Here is an 18,579-nt window from a genome sequence, read left to right as displayed (position 1 = left end):
GCATTTTATTTTCCCAATATTCTGGTGTTAACTTCACATTTAGACCCTAAACTATAAGAATAAGCGTAAGTTTCTCAAATTTGTCAACGTTCCTTAAAAACAGCGCCGCGAAGACATTAAAAATAGCGCCGCGAAGACATTAAAAATTCTTCCGCCATTGCTCGAATAACACACTGGAGAGCCCGCGAAAATAACTACAGCGGTTTTAGTTGTGACGTCATCGACTCACTTCGACAACGTCGCGAGGGCATGCCTTTACAAGAAATATGCAAAAGAAAGCTGGGGAACAATTCTTTCGAATTTTATTCCTTCTTTCCTGCGGAACCAGAAAAACAACTCTCTCTCGGCATACTAAATTAGCCACGTTTGTTGAGTCGTTGACGTCACTTCCGTTTTCGACCCAGTTTCTTCTTCTTCGCGCGGAATTCAGTAATTCGAAGAATGGCGGCCGTTTAGATCGCGAATCTACAGAGAAAATAATATTACTTCTCGATGGAGTTTTGCCTTAAGATTTGGCAAATTTGTTACTTAGGGAAAGTACTTTCAACCTCTGAGGAGAAAAGAAAAGGTGCATTTTTGGTCGCAGTAGCACTTAAACTTTGTTTTGTGTGTTTGTTATTGTTGTTGTTTTTTTTTCTTTGGGAAAGTGAGAGTCAAGGTAAACACTCGTCGCCAGTGTGGCAGGTTCGCTGGGTGGATAGAGATCAGGGGACTGGTGAGGAGAGGGACGAAATTCTGATCTCCATCTCAGCAGATGGCCGGGTTACCAAGTGGTCCATTAGAAAAGGATTTGAGTGCACAGGTGAAAACTCAGTTAGCTTTTCAACTCCGAATACATGACGTTTCGTTGACGATATGTCACCATTATCCAACGAAAATACTAATCGGCTGATTAAGATATTGCTTTTTTTCATTTAAATAGATTTAATGAAATTAAAACGAATAAATGTCACTAAAGAGTCGAAAGAAGGAGGAGGAAAAAAGAGCGATGCTTTGATATCGAGATTTTCAGCCGGGTTTTGCTTTGATGTTCATCCAAACGACTCCAACATGTAAGTGCATTTATTTACATTGTCAATTTCTGTTTCCGCGCAAACGGTAATATTCCCCTTTTCTGATGTTCCTGTCTAACAGGATCATAATTTTGGGACAACTGATTTGAAGGGGGATTCTTCTTTGGACACGTTTGCTACGAGGGGGTACGATATTCTGGAATCACTAATTTTCAATTTAACAGCAGTCAGTTGGAATTATGCTTTAGAATTTGCTTGTAGAAAATTGCCCGAAAACAAGTTATTGGAAATTTGTAGAGTGGGACATTAATAATTGACATTTTTATGAACGGTGTAACTTTTTGAAAACAAACTTGACTGTTCTTCTACGGAACAAGCTGAAAATTAAACTTGAACTGTAGATTAATTTGATTAACTTTTGTTGCAGGTATCTTGCTGGTACAGAGGAAGGCCACATTCACAAATGTTCTTGTTCTTATAATGAGCAATATCTGGAAAGCTACCATGGGCACACAGTATGTAGTAAATAGAAGAAATGTTAAGTGATAAATAGTAGTTGAAATGTGAAGCTTGTTAATAGAATTCCGAATTATACCATCTGAAGCAATAGATTGAGCAATAGATGGGGTACTTTTCAGATAGTATCAAAGGATATCCAGGATTGCACCGGTTTTACTTACTTCGAGCTGTCATTGGCATAAAAAACTCAGGTTATTCACTCAAAGAGAGGTATTGAAATTTTCAGTTTTGCGGTTTTGGTTATTTTTTACAGCGGTTTTTCAATCAATTTTTGTTCTAAAAGTCCTCGGTTTTTTCGGTGTTTAGGTATTTGGTTTTCGGTTTCCGTTAAAAATACTGACGGGTTTTTGGATTTAGCATTCGATGTGGTTGTCGGTTTTTCATAGTTTATGTATCAGTTTCTCTTCGATCTGAGCGGCAATTACGCGCCGCAAAACCTCTGTATGCGCCACTTGTCACCACTGTATCGGTCTCGGATCGGTTAGGGTTTTGATGACTTAAATGTGAAAAATTTTTGGCGATTTGGCATGCACATGCAGTTTTTGGGTTTTGATCGAATTTTTTGCGGTATTGAACGGTTTTAAAACATAGAAAGATGTTTTTTCATCCAGTCACGAGCGTGGGACAAAGAAAAACTTCTGATTCCTCATAGGCCATTGCAGAAACATGAGAGGACTGGAAGAGAGTGTGGTTGTTTTCCGTTTGTTTGAAAAACTAAGATATTCAAATGAAAGATCAACTAAATTGGAGAGTCTTAAGCAGGAATAGAAGTATTTAGAGGAGGAAAATGGCAAAATGACAGTTTTTCAAATATCATCTAAAATAGAGTTTGTATGCATGGGTAGACACGGCAAAAAATTTTTGAATTCTTGCAACTTTTGAAAGGCTCTAATTTGGACACTTTTCCGCTGAAAACTCTCAAACTTGGCGGGGTAGCTTTTCATTCAGTAACATTTCAGTTGAAATGTTTAGATTTTCAATGTAATCAATATAAGAAACTCGTCCCAGTCCTCTCTCGGTTTCTAATAGACCCCAGGCCCCCCTCCTCAAACTATCAGAAAACGAAACAAAAACCAATGGTCCCTCGCAAATTCCCGTCTTTCAAGTAATCCGCTTCTTTTTACTCTTTAGTCCTCATTGATTCTTTTTGAAAGTTTCCTTTGTCCCTGTGGCCGTTGTGATGACGTTGTTTTTGGTTTTACATCACGCAGTCGAAAAGAACTCTATACTCGTCACCAGTTCTCTCAAATTCGGTTCTATACCATATGTAGAACTATGTTCCAACACACCTTCATACTTTGTTAATAAAGCTGAAAAAGGCAGCTAACAGAGCTGGTTTTATACAGGGTCCAGTTTACCGCATGCAGTGGTCTCCGTTCTTGTCAGACGCCTTCCTAAGTTGCAGTGCTGATTGGAGCATTCGGCTGTGGCACCAGGATAAACCTCAGCCTGTCATGACATTCTTCTCTTCCACTGTAAGTAACACAAACGAGATTTTAGCCACCAATAAGCGTTGAAGACGTTTTGGCCATTAGTGGCTTTTTAAGGATTCTGACCACTAGTGGCCCTTTTAGCATTTTGGCCACCAGTGGCTGTTTTGTCATGTTGGCCGCTAGTGGCCGTTTTGGCATTTTAGCCACTTGTGGCCGTTTTGTTATGTTGCCCACTAGTGGTCGTTTTGCAATTTTGGCCACTGGTGGCTGTTTTCGCATTTTTGCCACTAGTAGCCGTTTTTATATTTTGGCCACTAGTCCCCGTTTTGGCATTTTGGCCACAAGTGGCCGTTTTAGTATTTTAGCCACTGGTGGCCGTTTTGGCGTTTTGGCCACTAGTGGCAGTTTTGGCAATTTTTCCACAAGTGGCCGTTTTGGCATTTTGTCCACTAGTAACAGTTTTGGCGTTTTGGGCACTAGTGGCCGTTTTGGCATTTTGTCCACTAGTGGCAGTTTTGACATTTTGTTTACTAGTGGCCGTTTTGGCATCTAGACAACTAGTGGCCGTATTGGCATTTTGTCCACTAGTGGCAGTCTTGGCATTTAGACAACTAGTGGCAGTTTTGGCATTTTGTCCACTAGTGGTAGTTTTGGCATTTAGACAACTAGTGGCAGTTTTGGCATTTTGTCCACTAGTGGCAGTTTTGACATTTTGTCCACTAGTGGCCGTTTTGGCATTTAGACAACTAGTGGCCGTATTGGCATTTTGTCCACTAGTGGCAGGCTTGGCATTTTCTCCACCAGTGGCAGTCTTGGCATTTTCTCCACTAGTGGCAGTTTTGGCATTTTGTTTACTAGTGGTCGTTTTGGCATTTAGTCCACTAATGGCCGTTTTGGCATTTTGTCCACTAGTGGTCGTTTTGCCATTTTGTCCACTAGTGACTGTTTTGGTATTTTGGCCACTAGTGGCAGTTTTGGCATTTTGTCCACTAGTGGCAGTCTTGGCATTTTGTCCACTAGTGGCACTTTTGGCATTTTGTTTACTAGTGGCCGTTTTGGCACTTAGTCCACTAGCGGCCGTTTGGCATTTTGTCCACTAGTGGCCGTTTTTGCATTTTGTCCACTAGTGGCCGTTTTGGCATTTTGTCCACTAGTGGCCGTTTTCGCATTTTGTCCCCTAGTGGCAGTTTTGGCATTTTGTCCTCTAGTGGCAATTTTGGCATTTTGTCCACTAGTGGTCGTTTTGGTACTTTTTCTACTTCTGGGCGTCTTGGCATTTTGGCCATTAGTAGCCGTTTTGACAGTTTGGCCACTAGTGCCAGTTTTAGCATCATTGTCCACTAGTGGCCGTTTTGGCAATTTGTCCACTAGTAGCTGTTTTGGCATTTTGTCCAATGGTGGCTGTTTTGGCATTTTGGCCAGTAGTGGCAGTTTTTGCATTTTGCTCACTAGTGGCAGTTTTGCCATTTTGGCCACTACTGGCCGTTTTGGCATTTTGGCCATTAGTTGCAGTTTTGGCATTTTGGCCATTAGTTGCTGTTTTGGCATTTTGGCCATTAGTTGCAGTTTTGGCATTTTGGCCATTAGTTGCAGTTTTGGCATTTTGGCCATTAGTTGCTGTTTTGGCATTTTGGCCATTAGTTGCTGTTTTGGCATTTTGGCCATTAGTTGCAGTTTTGGCATTTTGGCCATTAGTTGCAGTTTTGGCATTTTGGCCATTAGTTGCTGTTTTGGCATTTTGGCCATTAGTTGCTGTTTTGGCATTTTGGCCATTAGTTGCTGTTTTGGCATTTTGGCCATTGCAGTTTTGGCATTTTGGCCATTAGTTGCTGTTTTGGCATTTTGGCCATTAGTTGCTGTTTTGGCATTTTGGCCATTAGTTGCTGTTTTGGCATTTTGGCCATTAGTTGCAGTTTTGGCATTTTGGCCATTAGTTGCCGTTTTGGCATTTTGGCCATTAGTTGCAGTTTTGGCATTTTGGCCATTAGTTGCAGTTTTGGCATTTTGGCCATTAGTTGCTGTTTTGGCATTTTGGCCATTAGTTGCTGTTTTGGCATTTTGGGCAGTAGTGGCCGTTTTGGCATTTTGGCCATTAGTTGCAGTTTTAGCATTTTGGCCATTAGTTGCGGTTTTGGCATTTTGGCCATTAGTTGCAGTTTTGGCATTTTGGCCATTAGTTGCAGTTTTGGCATTTTGGCCATTAGTTGCTGTTTTGGCATTTTGGCCATTAGTTGCTGTTTTGGCATTTTGGCCATTAGTTGCTGTTTTGGCATTTTGGCCATTAGTTGCTGTTTTGGCATTTTGGCCATTAGTTGCAGTTTTGGCATTTTGGCCATTAGTTGCCGTTTTGGCATTTTGGCCATTAGTTGCAGTTTTGGCATTTTGGCCATTAGTTGCAGTTTTGGCATTTTGGCCATTAGTTGCTGTTTTGGCATTTTGGCCATTAGTTGCAGTTTTGGCATTTTGGCCATTAGTTGCAGTTTTGGCATTTTGGCCATTAGTTGCTGTTTTGGCATTTTGGCCATTAGTTGCTGTTTTGGCATTTTGGCCATTAGTTGCAGTTTTGGCATTTTGGCCATTAGTTGCAGTTTTGGCATTTTGGCCATTAGTTGCTGTTTTGGCATTTTGGCCATTAGTTGCTGTTTTGGCATTTTGGCCATTAGTTGCTGTTTTGGCATTTTGGCCATTGCAGTTTTGGCATTTTGGCCATTAGTTGCTGTTTTGGCATTTTGGCCATTAGTTGCCGTTTTGGCATTTTGGCCATTAGTTGCTGTTTTGGCATTTTGGCCATTAGTTGCAGTTTTGGCATTTTGGCCATTAGTTGCCGTTTTGGCATTTTGGCCATTAGTTGCAGTTTTGGCATTTTGGCCATTAGTTGCAGTTTTGGCATTTTGGCCATTAGTTGCTGTTTTGGCATTTTGGCCATTAGTTGCTGTTTTGGCATTTTGGCCATTAGTTGCTGTTTTGGCATTTTGGCCATTAGTTGCTGTTTTGGCATTTTGGCCATTAGTTGCAGTTTTGGCATTTTGGCCATTAGTTGCCGTTTTGGCATTTTGGCCATTAGTTGCTGTTTTGGCATTTTGGCCATTAGTTGCAGTTTTGGCATTTTGGCCATTAGTTGCTGTTTTGGCATTTTGGCCATTAGTTGCTGTTTTGGCATTTTGGGCAGTAGTGGCCGTTTTGGTATTTTGGCCATTAGTTGCAGTTTTAGCATTTTGGCCATTAGTTGCAGTTTTGGCATTTTGGCCATTAGTTGCTGTTTTGGCATTTTGGCCATTAGTTGCTGTTTTGGCATTTTGGCCATTAGTTGCAGTTTTGGCATTTTGGCCATTAGTTGCAGTTTTGGCATTTTGGCCATTAGTTGCTGTTTTGGCATTTTGGCCATTAGTTGCTGTTTTGGCATTTTGGCCATTAGTTGCTGTTTTGGCATTTTGGCCATTGCAGTTTTGGCATTTTGGCCATTAGTTGCTGTTTTGGCATTTTGGCCATTAGTTGCTGTTTTGGCATTTTGGCCATTAGTTGCTGTTTTGGCATTTTGGCCATTAGTTGCAGTTTTGGCATTTTGGCCATTAGTTGCCGTTTTGGCATTTTGGCCATTAGTTGCAGTTTTGGCATTTTGGCCATTAGTTGCAGTTTTGGCATTTTGGCCATTAGTTGCTGTTTTGGCATTTTGGCCATTAGTTGCTGTTTTGGCATTTTGGGCAGTAGTGGCCGTTTTGGTATTTTGGCCATTAGTTGCAGTTTTAGCATTTTGGCCATTAGTTGCCGTTTTGGCATTTTGGCCATTAGTTGCTGTTTTGGCATTTTGGCCATTAGTTGCTGTTTTGGTATTTTGGCCATTAGTTGCAGTTTTAGCATTTTGGCCATTAGTTGCCGTTTTGGCATTTTGGCCATTAGTTGCTGTTTTGGCATTTTGGCCATTAGTTGCAGTTTTGGCATTTTGGCCATTAGTTGCTGTTTTGGCATTTTGGGCAGTAGTGGCCGTTTTGGTATTTTGGCCATTAGTTGCTGTTTTGGCATTTTGGCCATTAGTTGCAGTTTTAGCATTTTGGCCATTAGTTGCCGTTTTGGCATTTTGGCCATTAGTTGCTGTTTTGGCATTTTGGCCATTAGTTGCAGTTTTGGCATTTTGGCCATTAGTTGCTGTTTTGGCATTTTGGGCAGTAGTGGCCGTTTTGGTATTTTGGCCACTAGTGGCAGTTTTAGCATTTTGGCCAGTAGTGGCCGTTTTGGCATTTGGACCACTAGTTGCCGATTTGTCGTTTTGGGCAGTAGTTACCAATCTGCCGTTTTGGCCACTAGTTGCAGATTTTGTCGTTTTGGGCAATAGTTACCGATCTGCCGTTTTGGCCACTAGTTGCCGATTTGTCGTTTTGGGCAGTAGTTACCAATCTGCCGTTTTGGCCACTAGTTGCAGATTTGTCGTTTTGGGCAATAGTTACCGATCTGCCGTTTTGGCCACTAGTTGCCGATTTGTCGTTTTGGGCACTAGTGGCAGATTCTCCGTTTTGGCCACTATTGGCTGACTTCCCGTTTTGGCCATGAGTGGCAGATTTGTCGTTTTGGGCACTAGTGGGTGATTTGCCGTTTTGGCCACTAGTGGCAGATTTGCTGTTTTTGCCACCAGTGGGAAATTTTCTGTTTTGGCCACTAGTGGCTGATTTTCCGTCTAAGCCTCTAGTGGCAAATTTTCTGTTTTGGCTACCACTGGCAGATTTTCCGTTTTGGGAACTAGTGGCCAATTTGCCGTTTCGGCCACTAGTGCAGAGATGCCGTTTCGGCTACTACTAGCAGATTTGCAGTTTTGGCTCTTAGCTGCAGGTTTTACTTTTTTGATTACTAGTGGCAGATTTGCGGTTTTGGTCACTGGTGGGTGATCTGCCGTTTTGGCCACAAGTGGCCGATTTGCCGTTTTTGGCACCAGTCCCCGATGTGCCGTTTTTGGCACTAGTGGCTGATTTGCTGTTTTCGCCGCTGGTGGCAGATTTGCCGATTTGGGCACAAGTGGCAGATTTCCCGTATTACGCAGTAGTGAATAAGGGCTGAAAGTTTCCAAAAAAACTGTGGTGCTGCGTCGGTGGGGGTAACAAGGTAGTTTGGTTATATTAACGAAGTTGAAATTGTTAATTGACCACCGTAACGAGCAAAAGAAATGACGTTTCGAGCGGTAGCCCTTCGCTAACGCTCGAAATGTCAGCTTTTCTATTCGTTACGGTGGCCAATTTATAATGTCAGCTTAGTTGATATTACCCAGTAGTGACCGATTTGCCGTTTTAGCCACTAGTGGCAGATTTGCTGATTAGCCGTTTTGGCCACAAGTGGCTGATTTGCTGATTTGCTGTTTTGGCCACTAGTGGCAGATTTTCCGTTTTGGCGGTTACTAGTGGCAGATTTGCCGTTTTGGGGACAACTGGCCGAATCGCCGTCATGACGTGATTAAATGGACTGAATAGTGTACATAACGAAGGGCGTAAAATACACGTCCTTTATTGTTGCAGAGGCATGGGGCGTTGATCCTCTTATCCATGCTTAAATCTGGCTTCTGAAAAGCAAGGAGATTCGAGAATTTTGGTAGAATTTTTATATATCATTTCTTTCTAGAAATCTGTAAACGACATCTGTTGGTCACCTTCATCAGCTACTCTCTTCGCGTGCGTGAATGACAAGGCCGTGGAGATCTGGGATTTAAGCCTTAACACGTAAGCAACTATTGTAGTGTGGACCTATCTAGTTTTACCATAAACTGAGAGATACGCACTCCGTGACTGGTCGTTACTCATGGGGTAAATGTTGCTAATTGTAACAGCTTCAAAGGGTCCTAAGCGAGGGAAATTCCGATTCAAGTGCAGAAAAACATGTTACCTGAGTCTAGCGCGGGAAAACAAGCAACGATTGCCAAGCGCGGGAAAACAAGCCACGATTGCCAAGCGCGGGAAAACAAGCAACGATTGCCAAGCGCGGGAAAACAATCCACGGGTGTGAGGCGGAGAAAAGCATTCTTTGACTTTTCCATGCGGAAAAAAAGGAATGCTGAGCGCATGCTTATTACTGATGAAAAATCATAGCTTTGTTTCATTTCAGGTGAACAAAGGCGAATACTTATTAAGGTGGCTGAACACAGTTTTTGATACCTTTGTTTCTTTCACCATTTTCTCTAAAACCCTTGATCTCTCGGTCACCAAAACTGGCAGCAAGCAAGTTAACAACACAAACTTTGCTTTTTTGAAAGTTAAGCTGACGTATTTGGCGTTGCTTTGGCGACATCAATAGATATAAACAGGCAGTCAAGAATCGGTTTTGTTTCTTTGTAGAAAATCTAGTCGTTCAATTTTCTTTATGATTTGCATGCAACGAGCTTGTAACGATACTAACAATTTAACACCATTTTGCTAACAATTCAACAGAGAGATCTTCAATCATCCCTTGTTGACGGTTCACTCGATTTTCTAGAATTTCCTCTGTTTAAAAATAAATTTTTTCAACACTCCAGTTATTTATTTCCTTCTGTAATTTCGTGCCAAATTTCGTGAAATTCTAATGAGTAGTTCTCAAGAAATAGGCATATTTTCGAGAAAGCATTTTTCCATTCAATCGCAATTTTTTTACCTACAACGCATGCGCTGCATTTAACTGGGTTCTTTCGGTAACGACGAAAAAGCTGAGAAATTCTGGGTTCTTTGCACCGTTCACTTTTCCAACATAGCTATGTAATAAAAGATTTTATTACACGACTCGGGCAGTCAGAGGGCCAATAACTAAAATCAACCAATCAAAATGCTCTATTTCCGGTCAATATTCTCTCAGTATTGGACCGGGCACTGTCCCGAATGGTCCCGAATGATACGCACTTGTGTCCCTTTGAACTTCAGTCGTATAATAAATCTCTTATTAACCAAGCTTGCTCGGGACCGTACTGGAAGAATATCGGGCCTCGGTCTTTTTTTGTACGGACCTCGCTGCGCTCGGTCCGTACTGTCAAGACCTCGGGCCGATATTCTCCCTGTACGGCCCTCGCGCTTGGTTGATAAGATATATAAAGCCCTCAATACACTGCGCCAACTTAAGAGGAAAATAGAAACGATAGTGCGGGTACGTGTTGAGTAAATAAAATGACCGCTCTATTGACTGCATGTTTGTTTTTTGCGATCCTTGGGCACGCGCTGAATTGCATCAGCAAAAGCGCGCTCGAAAACTGTGTTCAGCCACCTAAGTCATTCAATTGTTAATTGACTATTATTCTTTGATCTACTGTGACTTTAATTTTTTTGTTTGTTTTTAATGTCGGTTGTCTCCAGGTTGGACCCGATCATATCACATGTACCTGTCCAAGAACTAAAGTTGTCTGCAGTTCGATTTGCTGTCAATTCGGAGGTGTGTCTCTCTTTCAAAAAATTATTTCAGGATGGATCAATAAGGACGGCTTACAAAATTGCTCAATTTCTGTAAAGAATCTTCACCATGTTTTGTCCATTGTGAAAAACTTAGGTTACATTTTACATGTTGGCCATCAGAAATTTTAGTCAACACTCTCCATCCTTAGCCATCTCGGTTTCCCAATGATTTTCTTTCCGAACTTACCATGGCATTGAATGAACTATTTTCTCGATGCCGAAAAGCGATTCGAGATAACGTAGCTCCAACTCAAACCAGAGAGTAAAACAGCCCTTTTTCAAATTAACTGTAGCCTCTTACAAAGCGAGTTTTGGTGCTCATCCTTTCATACAAAAATAAGTTTTCATTCGCATTCAAATTAAATTTATTTTCCCAAGAATGTTTGAGCACCAGGCCTCGCTTCGAAAAAGTGGCAAATGTTAACTCGGAAATGGCTCAATTTTCTTCTTTAACTCAGATCCAGACCATTTTAGTGGGCGACTCGGAAGGCCAGGTTACCGTGTATCAATTGAGAGGTCTTGCTGCACGAGAGGACAACCAGGTATAAATTCAAGTTGTTACTTAACTGTATTGGCAGCGTTTATTGTTAAGAAAAACTTCACCTACAGGTTAGCAGTGTATTAAGTTATCGAGGAAATCGAAAATATCAGCATATTACAAGGAATGGTTAAAATAAGTTGACTCCATTCGACTAGGCCCTGCAAAGAACTCACTGCTGCTGCTGCCGCGACGCGCACGACTATCTCGGGAAGCGCAGCTATCTCGACCCCTTGCGAGTACCTCGAGAGTTCAAGTTGCTGTTGTCGCGAAAAGTGTGTTGTTTTAAAAAGTGCGTATCTATTTAGACACTCTCTCGACACGCGTGTAGTTCTCGAAACACGCGCGGCTGTCTCTTACGCGTGATTGACGACTCGTGTGATTGAGGACTTGCCCTAGTCACGCTGAGTGTCTCTTTCTCCTCGCAAATATTTCAAAAGTAATTTTCTAAAAGAAAAAAATACTAATTCTACCACATTGTCTCAAAATTAACAAATGGTAAACACCACAGCGTACACTATTGAGTTATGGATGCACGCGGGAGGTTGCTAAGCACGAAAGAAGCGTAAGAGTCGCTCGAGGCGATAGCCGAGAGCGACTCTAGCTTCTTGAGTGCTTAGCAAACCTCCCAAGTGCATCCATAACTCAATAGTGTACGCTGTGGTGTTTACCATTTGTTTTATAACATAACATTGATACATTGTAGCTAAAGAGTTCCCTTTTATTTAACAAATCTTATGTGACCAGAAAAAAACAAGCAAGCGCGGAAAAATAGTCTTTGCATTTGCTCATGTCAGCAGCGTACACCCATGGGCAAATGGGGGACGCTAAATTGACCAATCAGAGCGCGCGCTTTACTTTGGTTATGTTATAATAGCATTTCAGTCCATTTTTTCTACTAATTTCCTTATCCTTCTTTCGTTGGTTGCACAGTTGCTTCTTTCTCCCCAAAATTCCTCCAGATTGTTTTGAATCTTGGACGGTATTGAATTGTTGTTGAGTGCAGCGCACATATGACAAGTCCATGATTCGGGAAGAACCGGTTTAAAGCGTTTTCGCCACGAAAAATACCCGTTGTAAGCTTTGTCGTTTCTGTCCAGGAATAGTAAATAATCGGCTAGAGTTTTAATCGACGGGAAATCCAAAACGTTGATAAAAGAGCCCGGTATAGCGATTTTCTGGTCGTAGGAAGCGCCACCAAAAACCACCGGCACAAGATCGCGGTCCAATGGGGTGTACCAATACTTTTCTGTTACGTAATCCGAGCAGTATGAATTTTCAAATGAAAGAATGAATTTGTAGCGTTTTAAGGTATCTTCACAAGCGGAAGATTGTCTCGGACACGTTTCAGTTTGGTTAAATCTCCTTGAACATCGTCCATACACATCCACTTTGACGTACTTCATTAATTTTTTGACGAACTCTTCTCGCAAACCATGGCAGTTACTCACGACCCAAACCACAAGTCTATCTTTGCTTAGAGCATAATTTCTATCCTGGGTTTCCTCGTTTGCAATCTCGTCGGGCTGAAGTCGGGTGTACGTTCGGTAAGGCACGAAGAAATCCGAATCCCTCCGATAGGACATTGTCCAGTTGAAGAACCCGTTATACAGCCATGGTTCGTAATAAGTAAATTTTGGGCTTTCGTGTATGAAATAAACCCATCTTTGATGTGGAGTTTTATACTTCATTATGCGTTTCATGTGATGAACACTCGGTAAATCCCGTCCGTGGAATATCACTGCATCACTCCGGTCAAGGTCTTTCCGATTGTAAGAGATTCTGCATGCCTGCACACCACAAGGTATTCCGTTCCAGTTCGTGAAATTGTAATCGTTGATCAGACCTTGCCACGGTCGTTCACCGAATAAAGTCGTGTAGAACAGAACGAGTTTCAAATCGTTTCTACTTCTTCTTGTCTGTGGCTCGCTGTTGAAGAATAATTTTGGAGACATTCGCTGATTGGACATCTTTCTCAATGGAATTTTGCTGTAGAGGAACCAATGTTTTAAGATTAAAAGAGAACTTCCCAGGGTAATGCTGTAAAATAATAATCTAGTTTTCCAATTGCCCACCATGGTCATTTGCGGTTTGTCAGGGCACAAGTTGTTATTTGGAAATGAGGTTGATTCAATGGGATTGTTCCGATAAGAATTTGGTAACCTAGCGACGTAAACATCAGAAAAAACCGAAACAAAGGTCAGAACCTGTTTTTAAAAAGGATGTATTTAAATTTGCTCTCTGATTTATGTTTTTTGTTTTTCTTTGTATTTTAACTGAGAAAAGCAGGGGGGGAGGGGGGAAGCGAAAACATTGCCAGAGGGGTTGTATAGGTTAATTTAGTCTGCCCCCATGCGACGTGAAAGGCACGATCAGCGACCACTAGCCAAACTCTAGGTGATTGCTACAACAATATTTCTGAGGCAAACACAATATGAATTTGTCTTTTAATTTACAATTTCGCAACACATTTTACGTAAAACTTTCTTTGTCTTGCTTTCACCGCCATCAAGCGGTCACCTACTAAGCCGTCTTGGTCTCCCTCAACAAAGTCTCAGAGGTCTATAATATTATCTCCCCTTATTTTGAACGGTCATTTAAAGCTGAACCTCTCAAGTAAAAATAAATATTCCAGGTAAAACTTTTTCCATGTTTGTTTTCTGAAATCAATGTTGTTACTTTGAGGTGAATAAGTGATTAAGGTCTAGCCGAAAGCTTCTACTTTTAAGGCAAGTTTATCCGGCGTACAAAAGTTTAAATATTTCTTATTTGAGGCGAATAGTTGTTACGTATCGTACTGATGCACTTACTTATAGTATAACAGCGACCACAATTCCAGAATTTCTTACAGCGCATTGAGGTTGAGTAAAAACTCGAGATCTAACTATGCATGTTTAAATGGTTGAAGACGTTTAAAAAAAAAATCATTATTCGCTATCTTTGTTGTATTTCTACAGGCGCGGATTTTAAACAAGTTGATCAGGCCTGTCGATAATTCCGCGGCATCTCCGGAGAAAAGGAAAGCAGATTCGGATTAAAAAAATACTCTGTAAAATGAGAGTCGCTTTCATGAGTTATTCTTCAACTCACGTGGCTCGTAACTGTTCGTAAAATCCATACGTTAGATGGGGTGAACACCCGAAACTATTTCATCAGAACTGTTCTAGATTCTCTGGGTAAAACATCAAGGGAAAGTTACGAAGAGATTTTTAGGCCTTCATTTGTTTTGTCGAGCATTATGGAAAAAAAAAATGTTTGCGGAAATGATCATTGTCGCGAATGCCGACTTTAAAATTTCAAAACAGTTCGAGGGATGGCCGATATGCAATTACGTTGAACTTTTTAACATATCTTACACAGTTGTTTGAAACCCAAGTCCACAGATTTTAATAGCGAAGAAGCTATGTTAGTGTTATAAAAAAAAAAATAAAAAAAAAAGACAATTCTCAAGAACAAAAATATGTTTGTTCTTGAATAAAGGTTAATATGTTATTTATTTTATTGAAAATATATATCTTACAAAAAAGCGTTGTTAATAAAAAGAGACGAATTGTCCTAAATAAAGCACGGCGTTTTCTGAAAGATGGTAACTACTGCGTTGTTGCTTCGTATTATCCTTTCAAAGACGATCGGGTATGTTCCAGCTTCTCGCTCTAAAACCTGACAGGCGGAGATGTTCGGAAAGTAATAGTCACCTAGTTTCCAAACTTCGTCCTCTAATTCCGAGTTATGAACAAATTGTCACGTGGGCTTGAGGTAATCTAAGCACACGACATAACCAACCAACACGTGTGTTTTCTTTCACTTCGGCACGTTCTTCCACCGATAACCTTGAAAAACATCGCGGTCGTTATCAAGGTTAAGCCGTATGATGCCATCCATTTTGATAGTCCGTCCATTTTAACTGAATCGTCAAAACCAGAGGATGACGTCAAATTGGTTTGCATGATGAAGAAGAGGTAAATCAGTGAAAAATCTACGTTTCTTTTCCTCAGCACAGATGTCATCTTAGCCTTTTAAAGACACGTTGATAATCTTGATGTCGTCGTACGGTTTATCGTCCTTAGGATTTGTTTTTACCTTACTTATCTCTTTCACCACATCCATTCATTTGGTGACGCAGCCAAACACAATGTGCTTGTTGTCAAGCCACGGCTGTTGTGACAAGAAGAAAAAATAAATGAATTAACATCTTTCTCAGTCAGTGGTGAGAGCTACTTGGAGATGAAGAGGATGATAAAACCAAGGTTATCACAACAGCCAATCAGAAGAAACAAATGGCCTAAAGCACGGGAGAGCGAAAGTGACCACGTCGCACTTGAATTGTGTTTTGCATCCGATTGGTTAGGAGGAAGACGAGGCGAGACCAATCAAATGGGCAAAAGAGCCACACTGCGTACAGGCCCAGATCCGATGGGTTGAGAAATTTCAATGGTACGCGCTTTTCCGCCTCGCACACGCCCTTCCAACGCATACCCTCTATCTTTAGAGCGTCAGCTTCCTAAGTTATTTTTTCAAATTTTAAAGAAAATGCTCGCGTCGAACCCTAAAACCTCCAACCCCCCACCCCCTTCCTGTGGCAGCCTAAAGTTCCTTTGCAATATAAAGCCAAAAAAAAGTTCTCCTGAATGGATAAAATGGATTGCGAACGTTTCAAGTGAGGAAATCCGTTTCCTCCTTTCCTTTGAAGACACAGTTGTCTAAGCAACGATTTCACACCGCGTTTTCTCCCTTGTGCACTCACCGTTGGTACGACCGTGATAAAGAACTGCGAGCCGCAAGTGTTAGGTCCTGCATTCGCCATCCTCACTGTAAATGGTCGATCGTGCCGAAAATTTCTGTGAAACTCATTTTTAAACTCATCTTTAAACTCACCACCCCAGATAGACTCTCCTCTAGTACCATCACCTGATTTACAGAAAAAAAATTCGTATAATTATCATCTTGCAGAATTCTCCACAAAATTTATATCATAATGTGGATGGAAACGGTGTCATGTTTTCTCAAGGAAGTCCCTCTGTCCAAAAGCTGACATGTTAGTTTTTACCCTTTAGCTCACAAGAGTGACCAAGAGGTAATTTCTCCTTGTAATATCAGTACACTATCGAGCAGACAAGTTATAAGAATGGAGAAAACTATCAACTAAGGGATACTACTTGATTAAAGACCAAACACTCAGACCTAACAATTAGCAAAGTTTGCGAGTTATTTTGGTTTTATGGTGAAAAATCTTGCTTTTCTCAATTCATCAATCCGACGATCATAAAATGCCTACCATATATGCCGAATTGTACTTCAAGGAAAAATCTGCTGGAAGCAATCCAAACTGTGTCGGTAAAAGGTATTCAAAATGACAAGATCGACACATCGTCAAAACGATACTCACCCTTGCTTTCCTGCGAACCGAAAACGCATAAAGGAAGTAGTTTGTAGATTCGCGAATATTCCAAGTGCATCGCTACTAAACCTCTTTTCGTTGATATACAGTTTCACCTCTGATTCTGGTCTGCGATTGGTTCATATCTTACTACATAAACGTCACGTCACGAAATTTATATATAATAGTCATTAAAATTGAAAAGAGCCAGTGATAAACAGACGAAAGAAAAACGTAAGAATTCAACATGACTAAACGCTCTTTTGACACAGCTGATTGTCAAAAGGCTGCTTGCCGAAAATCATTTGTTGAACTACTGCCCGATGGTAGTAAGTTGTTGATCCCGATCCCAGAGCACGAGGTACCACTTAATGTGAAACAATTCAAGGGACAAATCTTTGATATTACAGGCTTCGATGTTCTACAGGTGATAGCTGTGCTCGTTTCCATTGTCGATGACAGAAACCAGTTCAAGACAATCAAAACGTTTTCCCTGCTATTGCGAAACAACAAAGAGAACAAACCAAATGACGAGGTAGAAGAACTGTTCAGACTAACTGCAAGGCTTACGAAAGACCAACGCGGCAATAGTATTATGTTCCTGCGTCCGAGAAAAAAGACGACGTTTAAAACATAAGGCAAAACATACACAGGGCCGAATGGCGAGTTGAAGGCTACGGCGAAGTGTACGCAGATTGATATCGCACACTTTGCAAAGGATATCAAGATTCTACTCGAGAACAACGCAAAGGTAAACAACGATTTTCCTGATGCCACCATTGAAGTCTACTTCCTTTGGCTCTTTGCTCGACGCCTGGTGACAGAACAAAACCCAAGCACAAGGAAGCAAGAGTTTGACGTTCTTCCGATTGGAAGCGCCATCGCAGGGATTTTGAAATCTCTGAGCTTCGGCAAACCAGAGACTTGCAGATTTGAAGATGATTTTCTCCTCAGGGAGAAATTCCACGTTTTCACGGGGACAAGAAAAGATAGAGGAAAAGCAATCGACGAAATCAACAAGCCTTTTCCTGAAATCTTCAAGAGAGAGAGTACGGGGGAGTATGGTACAGAGATCACTTATCACCTATGGGAGCCTGTAGAAACTTTCTGCTCCGAAAAATCACGAGAAGCCATCCTAGTAAAACAATTCCAGGACCTGATGAACGAGAATGAGAAACATACATGGATTGAGTCTTTGTTCGATGCAGAATCTTCTTCATCAGAAGACCACTTTGCGAAGGACTCCCAGAAGTGAGAAATAACATTTCACTGATGTTTATTTAGTTAAGCAAAGACAATAAGTTTTTATGTCTCCACAGATCAAAGCCTTCGATGAGTAACCGCTAGGAAAAATATTTCCCATTTGTTTTTATTTAATCAAACGGGTGGGAGGTTGAGAGAAAATAATTTTTTAGATTACGGAGCACGTCTACAGCAGGATATTGTAATTAAACTTGCGAAAATCTCATACGTCTTGAGAGATTACTATTTTGGATGTATTTGCATACTCAGATTTGGATTCTCTTTGTCTCGAGGTCATCAGTTGCTTTCCAAGAAACTGTCCTTCCTGTTCGCTCCTATCAGGGGAGGGGCGGGGGACGAGGAGGGTGGGGGCGGGCGCAATGGTGGAAGCGTAAGTTCCCATTTAATCTTGACTAAAGCAAACTAAAAATATATATGTAGACATTTTTTTTGTTACTCAACAAGCTGATTACATTCCGCAAATGTTTTTCTTAAGAAATATGTTATTTACCCGTCGGGTGGTCCGTACTGGGAAAAACTGTACCCGAGGTCTTGGATACCGGTACTCAAGACAGAGGGCACAGTTTTTCCGAGTACGGACTGACCTATGCTGATGAATAACATTTTTACTTTTTCTAGCACATGACAAAGTGATTGCCGAAAAAACCCAAATGTTTTAGGGCTACAATTACGAGTTGAATTACGGGAAAATCCTTCGTAAACTTAACAATTTTTTAGCGAGTGGATGGTAAAGAAAACAGACGTTATTCAAATTGAAGAGAAAGCTTTCACCGATACATTTTCATTTTTAAAGGTAACTTAAAGGCTTCTGAGCAAACTTTGAAAGAGTTTTTGATAAGTAACTGTCACGATGTGACACCTGTCAACTGAAGAAGAAAAAACGCATGTACGCTTTTGAATAAACTACTGATGTGACAAACATACACGAATTAAATGACAATGCGATGATCTCCTCGTAAAAAATAGAAACACTCAGAGATCTTACGGAAAGTATTGTTTACTTCCAACGACGATCAATCTTCGAAGATTAACCTCTGTTCTGTTT

The 18,579-nt window shown here is 41.1% G+C and overlaps 2 protein-coding genes and 1 long non-coding RNA gene across 3 annotated transcripts in view; 1 reads left to right on the top strand and 2 right to left on the bottom strand.

The window, feature by feature from the left end:
- Positions 1-14,484, top strand: part of LOC111321222 (dynein axonemal intermediate chain 4) — a 26,467-nt gene extending 11,983 nt beyond the window's left edge. The window contains exons 17-24 of the mRNA XM_088738348.1: positions 648-802; positions 923-1,052; positions 1,441-1,528; positions 2,879-3,007; positions 8,567-8,664; positions 10,261-10,336; positions 10,815-10,898; positions 13,852-14,484. Of these exons, the coding sequence (XP_088594474.1) occupies positions 648-802; positions 923-1,052; positions 1,441-1,528; positions 2,879-3,007; positions 8,567-8,664; positions 10,261-10,336; positions 10,815-10,898; positions 13,852-13,932 (841 nt within the window). The 3' untranslated portion in view covers positions 13,933-14,484. The remainder of the gene's footprint in view (positions 1-647; positions 803-922; positions 1,053-1,440; positions 1,529-2,878; positions 3,008-8,566; positions 8,665-10,260; positions 10,337-10,814; positions 10,899-13,851) is intronic.
- On the bottom strand, positions 11,595-13,109 carry LOC111321223 (core alpha-(1,3)-fucosyltransferase). The gene has a single exon (XM_022924044.2). It carries the CDS (start codon positions 12,976-12,978, stop codon positions 11,776-11,778), a length of 1,203 nt encoding a protein of 400 aa, XP_022779779.2. The 5' UTR covers positions 12,979-13,109; the 3' UTR covers positions 11,595-11,775.
- Positions 14,370-18,579, bottom strand: LOC148721121 (uncharacterized). The gene is made up of 2 exons (XR_015993144.1): positions 15,639-18,579; positions 14,370-15,049 (listed from the first exon to the last, which is right to left on the bottom strand). It is a non-coding gene; the product is annotated as an uncharacterized LOC148721121 (long non-coding RNA).

The sequence above is a fragment of the Stylophora pistillata genome, chromosome 11 (genome assembly GCF_964205215.1).
Source record: "Stylophora pistillata chromosome 11, jaStyPist1.2, whole genome shotgun sequence".
NCBI classification, from domain to species: domain Eukaryota; kingdom Metazoa; phylum Cnidaria; class Anthozoa; order Scleractinia; family Pocilloporidae; genus Stylophora; species Stylophora pistillata.
Note: the sequence above shows the minus strand (reverse complement) of the source record. Positions and strands in the feature narration are given on the sequence as shown.

Coding starts and splice junctions, on each gene's coding strand:
- LOC111321223 (XM_022924044.2), bottom strand. CDS start 12,978: ATGACCATGGTGGGCAATTGGAAAACTAGATTATTATTTTACAGCATT.